Source organism: Mus pahari, chromosome 10 (assembly GCF_900095145.1).
Source record: "Mus pahari chromosome 10, PAHARI_EIJ_v1.1, whole genome shotgun sequence".
In the NCBI taxonomy this organism is placed as follows: Eukaryota; Metazoa; Chordata; class Mammalia; order Rodentia; family Muridae; genus Mus; species Mus pahari.
In genome coordinates, this window is record NC_034599.1 from 89161032 (window position 1) to 89169065 (window position 8034).

General features: G+C 40.1%; 1 protein-coding gene across 3 annotated transcripts in view; it reads right to left on the reverse strand.

Moving 5' to 3' along the window:
- The window catches only part of Trpc1 (transient receptor potential cation channel subfamily C member 1), a 45995-nt gene that overhangs the window by 6646 nt on the left and 31315 nt on the right, over positions 1 to 8034 (reverse strand). For all 3 annotated transcript variants that reach the window (XM_029543542.1, XM_021206456.2, XM_021206457.2), the window contains 2 exons: positions 7062 to 7201; positions 5640 to 5783 (listed from right to left, as the gene is read on the reverse strand). In XM_029543542.1, the coding sequence (XP_029399402.1) occupies positions 5640 to 5783; positions 7062 to 7201 (284 nt within the window). The remainder of the gene's footprint in view (positions 1 to 5639; positions 5784 to 7061; positions 7202 to 8034) is intronic.

Genomic DNA, 8034 nt, shown 5'->3' on the forward strand with positions numbered 1-8034 from the left:
TCCATCCCATCATCAGCCACCAAACCTAGATACTAATGCTCATGCCAGCAAGATTCTGCTGAAGGGACCCTGATATTGCGGACTCTTGTGAGGTTATGCCAGTGCCTGGCAAACACAGAAGTGGATGCCCACAGCCAGCTATTGGATGGAACACAGGGTCCCCAATGGAGGACCCAAGGACCTGAAGGGGGCTGCAACCCTGTAGGTGGAACAACAATATGAACTAACCAGTACCCCCTGAAAACAAAAACAAAAACAAAACAAAACAACAACAACAACAACAAAAAAAAAACACATGATCCACAAGTCACACCCTCTATTTAGCCTGGTTTAATTTCAATATGCTATGTTAAGAGCATCAGAGCTCCAGCTGTGGGAATACAAAACATAAACCCAACAACCCCAGCTACCTGACAAAAGCCATTCTATCAAACCATTACCATGAGTACTAAACACAAAGCCCCTGTCACACAAAGTCTTCAAAGGGTATCACTGCTGTGGAGGGAGAAGAAGGACACGGAGGATCTTCATCTCCTTGTATTTGTTGTTGTTTTTGAGACACAGATAATCTTGCCATCAGACTCCCAATCCCCCTGCCTCAGCTTCTCATATACTAGGATTATAGGCATTGCTGGTAACATAAAGATTATCTAAAGGCCAGTTAGCAGGGATAAAAGTACTCTCAAAAACAAATGTAAAGGAAAATAAATGCTTATATTTATGTGGCTTCTTAAAGTTTACAAATAGTAAATCATTTTAAAATGAAGCATTTCATCGGATTTTGTAACTAATTCTCAGCTAACTCCTAAAGGACAGCGTCATCATCCAGACTGCCCTTATTCCTTTCTAGGAGTGACCATCTTTGCCTCACTTCCCTGCTGTACAACTGCACCCTCTGTGCAAGCCGCTCTAGTACTACGAGGAAATAATCGCCATCTTTTATAACTCTCATGGGACAATGAGAGACTTTATTCAAGTCTAATTTCATTTTTGTTCCTACTCCTTCAGTGTCTGAAAATTAGGTACTTTTAATAAATCTTGATTTTTTTTAAATTAAGGAATACTTTGACAGCACTTCTTAACATTTATTACGCATCTTTTAAAAAGATTTATTTTTATTTTATGTGTAGGAGTATTTGCCAGCATGTATATGTGTGTATACCATGGTCCACAGAGGCCAGAAAAGGGCACTGGATCTTGGAACTGTAGTTACAGAAGGTTGTGAGCCACCATGTAAGATGCTAAAGAACAAACATAGGTCCTTATTAAAACAGCAAGTACTCTTAACTGCTGAGCCATCTCTCTAGTTCCTGACAATACTTTTTGAAGAGGAATTAGCCCTAAAAGGTAGCCAATGGGGAGAAAGTGCGAAAGGGTCCATCTACTTAAAAAAAAAAAAAGTATCATTGACAGAGGCAGCAAACCGTAGCACATTCTAAACACTGTTTAAAAAGAATGATGTATATTTGTATATATTATATATTTAAATGTTCTGTTCTTGCATAGAACACTTGTAGAGCATCACACAATGAAAACAGTACAGGCTGAATGTGGCCTGAGCGTGTAAACCACAGGCACTAGGAAAGTGGAGGCAGAATAATTCTGAGTTCAAAGTCAGTCTCTCTCTCTCTCTCTCTCTCTCTCTCTCTCTCTCTCTCTCTCTCTCTCTGTGTGTGTGTGTGTGTGTGTGTGTGTGTGTGTAAATACACATGTGTGGTATTTACAGGAGAGTGACAAAGCTCCTTTATCCTACTAGAGTGAGCTGGCTCCTTAAGCAGAAGCCATGTGAGATGCACACCGTGGCTGGGACCCCTGGCTGCAGCCTCGTGGTGCCTTCCAAGCCTGCACTGCACTCCTCTGGCACTCTAGCAGAATTAGGACAGAAGAAACAGGGAGAGTTTAGAATTGCCAAACTCAAAACGTGAGAAAAGAAGAGACACATTTTCTTCAATGCACTGGCAGTAACTTTAGTGGGTCACTTGGGAAAACAAAGTCATTCATTCAGTCTGTGACTATTCAGAATAGGACACCTGAGTCAGCAGGGAATGCGCCAAGGCAGCAATGAAACAACTGCCTATGACAACTTCAGAAAAGATGACCTTTGAAGAAATTTCCTGCACTGTTCACTTATTTAGAAATAAAGTTTTTGAAAGTGACCATTTATAATGATATAATTTTAATTTTCAAAAATTTTTAAACATACACAAGTAAGTTTTAACAACACAACTAAGTTTAAGAAAAATAAGTGTAACCAGTTGGAATATCAAGGTGAGTAATACTGAAGGAGATCAGCAGAGACCGGCATCAGTTCTTGCATGGTACAGAACTAAATACAGTGCAGAGATCCCACAGCAGCACGCTGGCTGGCAGACTGTACTTGTATGTGATGAGCAAGCAGCAAAAACAGCAAAAAGGTTTGTTTGTTTGCTTGCTTGCTTGTTTTTGTGGACAGAAATGAAAGGTCATAGCATTATGCATTTGTAGATATAATAACATATGAAAGTGTAAAGAAATAAAAAAGAAAATTAAGCTATCAATACTGATGTTTATAAAGGAGTTAATATTAGTGCAGACTGAAAAAAATGTTCTTTAATGTCAAAAAATGAAAATAATGCTGGTATGCAGCAGGACACATGGTCTATGCAGCACTGGAGGCTGAGGCAGGAGGATTAGAAAGAAGTCTAGGGACATGGGCCACCAGTAAAGTGCCTTCTAGACAAGTGTGAGGACCTGAGGTGAGATTCCCAGTACCCATGTGAAAATGCTAGGTCATCTGCAAGGATGGGGAAGACAAAGAAAGACAGATCCCCAGAGCGCACTGGCCAGTTAATTCAGACAATCAGTGAACGCTGAATTCAGTGAGAAATCCTGTTTCAAAAGAGAGCACCAGGTGTCAGGGAAGACACCTGCAATCAACCTCAGGACTCTATACATGTTTGTGCATGCAAATGAACACATACTTTAACTGAAAAAGGAATAAGAGATTCAGGAAAGAGGCAGAGACAAAGAGACATGCACAGAGATGCACACACACAGAAAGAGAGAGACACGCAGAGAGGATCATAGGATACTACTATGAACAACAAACTGGGTAGTTCAAATAGACAAACAAATAACTAGAAATATACAACCTACCAAGAATAAATCATGAAGATATAGAAAGTCTATAAATAATATAAAATCCTATAATTGATATAAAAAATAACCCAATAATAACAATCTCTCACCTAAGAAAAGCCAAGGATTAGATGACTCCAATGAAAAGTTCTATGAAATGCCTTTTAAAATTACAAGGGGACTGGAGAGATGACTCACAACAAGGAGGGCCCACAGGAGGATGGTTGAGTCTTTCTCAGAAGGGGAAACAAAGTAGCTATCAGACGTTGATGGAAGGAGGGAACGGGGTGGAAGAGGGGATGGGGAGGAGAGCGGCTGGAGTCAGACATAGGGAGATCAGGGTAGAGAAGGAGAAGCAGCTGTGTGGAGGAGGCAATCATGTCAGAGCCCTGGGATGGGTGGGGGTATATGGGGGTGACTCTAGCTGAGACTCCAAGTAGTTGGGGGACATGGATATGGAAGTGGTCACTTCCTCTAGCCTAGCAGAACTCCCAGTAGAGGAAGGATAGTGACTCAACCACAAAACCTTTGATCCTAAATGTGTCCTGCCTACAAGAAGTTCAGGGACAAAGATACAGCAAGACAGAGGGAATGGCCAACCAAAGACTGCCCCAACTTGAGACCCATCCCATGGGCAAGAAGCAATCCCTGACAATATTAATGATACTCTGTTATGCTTGCACACAGGAACCTAGTATAACTGTCCTCTGAGAGACTCTTCCCAGCAGTTGACCAAAATGAATGCAGAGACCCAGAGTTAAACATTTGACAGAGCTCGTGGAGTCTTGTGGAAGAGTTGGAAGAAGCATTAAGGTTCCTGGAGGGGGCTGGGCAGTTGTGGTGCACGCCTTTAATCCTAGCACTTGGGAGGCAGAGGCAGGCGGATTTCTGAGTTCGAGGCCAGCCTGGTCTACAAAATAAGTTCCAGGACAGCCAGGGCTATACAGAGAAACCCTGTCTCAAAAAAACCCAAAACACAAAAACAAAAACAAACAAACAAAAAGGGTCCTGGAGGGGATATGAACTCCACAAGAAAACTAACAGATTCAACTGACCTAGACCCCTGGAGTCTTTCAGAGACTGAGTCACCAACCAAAGAGTATACTTGGGGAGGACCTAGCACTCCCGCCTCTCCCCACCCCCGCCTCCACACACACACACACACACACACACACACACACACACACACACACACACACATACACACACACGTAGCAGATATGCAGCTTGGTCTTCATGTAGATCCTACAACAACTGGAGTTGTGGCTGTCCTTGACTCTGTTGCCAGTCTGTGGATCCTGTTCCCCTAACTGGGCTGCCTTGTGTAGCCTCAGTGGGAGATGATGTACCTAGTCCTGCAGTGACCTGATGTGCCAGTGTGGTTTGGCAGGGGAGGGAGTCCCCCTTATCAGAGGAGAAAGGGGAGGGGAGAGTAGCAGTTATGTGAGAGGGAACTGGGAGGTTTTCAATCGGGATATAAAGTGAATAAATCAATAGATAAAGGAAAATGAAATCTAAGATACAAGTAAAGGTAACAAAAAATGTCTACACCTTCCATCTTCTGCTGTAAACGTTACAGAATTGTCCTGTTCAAAGAAATAGAAGTTTTCTATGACGAGAGAGAGAGAGAGAGAGAGAGAGAGAGAGAGAGAGAGAGAGAGAGAGAGAGAGAGAATTCTGAGAAAGCCCCGAGGAGCACTCCAGGGAATAGCACACCACAGTACCCTCTGCTTCAGTTCCTGCTTTAAAGTTCCTGCCTTGACTTCCTTCAGGGATAGACTGTGATGTAGAGCTGTAAGCTAACACAAACCCTTTCCTTCCCTTCCCAAGTTTCTTCTTTTGGACATAGTGTTTTATCAGAGCAAAACCAAACCAAACCAAACCAAACAAAACAAAAAAACAACAACAAAAAAACCCAAAGCCAACCCCTAAGAAAGAAGCTGGTGCCAGGCTGTGGGTGCAGCTGTGACACCTGACTGCTCGGGAAGACTGGGGTGGCACTAGCCTGTCTACATCTTTCATGTCATTTCTTCCTCTTTAGTTCCTCTGGGCTTTTTTCTTTTTCCTTTTATTCTGTCTTTTTTTTTTTTTTTTTTTTTTTTTTTGATAATTTAAAGTGCCAACTTATTTCCTTATTTCTCTCAGATTGGTCTTATTGTTATTACTGTCACTCATTTCACATGCATAAATCTATATGTTAAGATCCTATAAATAGTATTTTTATTAAAAGCCAACTATCTTTCAAAGTTTAAATATGAAATTTATTTTGGCAAAAATGAGACTTTTATGTGAGACTTAACAATATATTAAGACTATCTATAGCCAAAGAATGAAGGGAGGCAGCCAATGAAGCACAGCTTAAGTTTCAATTCTTAAAAGAAAATTGTCAATGAGCCAGAAGCAAAGTCTTGCTAGTCATTTCCAAAAGCCAAGTAGAGTTTTAACATCATGAGAACAGTGGTGAAGTGGGCAGACACAACAGTAGTGACATGTAATGAACATTCTTGAAAACCCTTATTTACCTGCAGTGGGCCCAAAATAGAGCTGGTTGTATACATAAAAAAGAGTCGAAGGTAACTCAGAACATTTGCAAAAGCAAAAAGCCCTTCTGCTACAAGCGTGGGGTGGAATGCGTCCCAGTCCTTCCGGTCAGCAAAGTCATGAAACTGGAAGCAGGAAGAGAAGCCAAAGGTCAGTCAGGAAAATGAAGAGAAATGTTCTAAAATGTCTGAAATTGTCATCTTGTAGGAGATCTAGATAGCGTTTTAGCCAAACAAAAGATTTCCATGTATGTTAAGAAATACCACTTTATATGCAGAGACTTATCAGAAATTCTTTGCTTTAAAAGAAATAAATAAGTTATAAAACGTATTAGACATTTTATGAGTAAATTAGCTAGTTTCTCTAAATTCTATAACATAAATCATGAAGATGTATGTTATCAGTTAATTAGAAGCCATATTAAACCTAGTCCTTTGACGTAGGAATTTAGAGCAAACTCCAAGTCACCCCACGCCCACCCCCTTAAATAAAAACCAAAGTGCTGTTGAACCTAGACAACATGGCTGTCTGCCTGTCCTGCTGGCTCTGTGTGACTGTAAGCCACACATCCTTCCACTCACAAAATGTCTTGTTTGGATTTGAAAACTACTTCTAGAAGTAAAGAAATTGGTCTGAAAAATCAATGCCATCCGACCTATCAAGCACTGTGTCTGACCATTTTCATTTCTAGATGGTCAATTCCAACTTTTTAATAACTTCTCACTTCAGTCATTGAAATGCTCTCTCACCAACATGCTGCACACTTTTGATCACTTAACAAACAGATGTTACATAAAGTAAACTGAAAGAATCACATTGCTCTGTCTATATAAATAGCAAAAAAAAAAAAAAAAAAAGGCAATATCATGTATCTTAGTTCCTTAGATATGCCACCCCATAACTAACATAGAGTCTAGTATATTTTCTGGCTTTGTGAAATCATAAATATTGATGAAAGTAAAATAAAATAATAAAAGATTAGGTAAATGAGCTGAATGAAGAAATAAAACATTTGGTAAAAAGAAAATACCTGGGACCTGTATTTAAATCATCTTTTTAAAAACTATATAGTCTTAGATTCGTTATTAATATTTCTGAGTCATTTTCTTATCGACAAAATGAGGATAATGACTTCCATTCTGTCTTAAAGAATTGCTGTGAAAATGAAATTAGATACAGTGTATCTAACATCAATCATGGTACACAACATATTCCAGGTAACCATTAATGAAAAGGTAAGCCATTCAAAGGACTGAAAAAGTAAGCAACCACATTCACACAGATTATTTTAAAGTGAAAATATATATCAGACATAGATTTGGGTCTATATTACATCTGAGTTACATACACAGTTATCTTAGTTTTTGAAGTAAATGTATCTGTGATTGACAGTAAACAGTCACCTTGTTGTGAGCCACCACTTTGAGGGCAAAGGTTGCCAAGTAAAGGGAATTCATAACAAAGCTGAGCTGGTTACGAGATTCTTCCAGAAAGTCTTCCAGCCCTTCATACCACAGTCTCTTAATGTCTGACCAGATCATCCCTGAAATGAAGAGAGAGAGAGAGAGAGAGAGAGAGAGAGAGAGAGAGAGAGAGAGAGAGAGAGAGAGAGAGAGAGAGGTTTATGAATTCAACTATATGCTAAATAAATACTTTAAGAGACAAAATGTTTATAGCTCTTGGGTTAACTATATCCTGATATAATTGTATTCCAAAGGGAGTAGGGGGTTAGTGGAGGGGAACAACTGCCTTTTGGTGACTATCTTTTAAAACTTGCAAGAAGAAAGCCGTATATTTCATGCAACTTAAAAAACTAACTTTAAGTTTCATATCGGCCAGAATGGGACACTAACTGATGTGAAATAGACTAGGAAGATAAATGCATGCATGTGAGCCGCCCCCATGGTTTTGTTCTTGACTCTTTTAACTATGAAATATAGTGCTTTCATGATCTTCTCTAGTCTAGCAGTTTTAAAATAGCATCTTGTGACAACAGTCTCAAATTTCTGTAATTTTTGTGTGATCAGTGAATGTGTGCATGCATGCATGGATGTATAGAAGCCAGAGGTCAATGTCAGTTGATTTTCTCAATTGCCTCTCCACCTTAGCTCTTGAGGCAGGGTCTCAGTGAACTTGGAGCCTACTTCTGGCTGGCCAACAAGCTCCAGGATCCACATGTCCCTGTCTTCACAGCACTGAGGTTACAGGTGTACACTGGAGTGCATGACTGTTATGTGGTGCTGTGGACTTGACCTCAGGTACTCAAGCCTGCAGAGTAGGCATTCTGCTGACTGAGCCATCTTCCCAACTTATTTAAACTTAATTCATATTTATATAACAATTTCTATCTCCAGACCTCTCTCTTTTTTTTTTTTT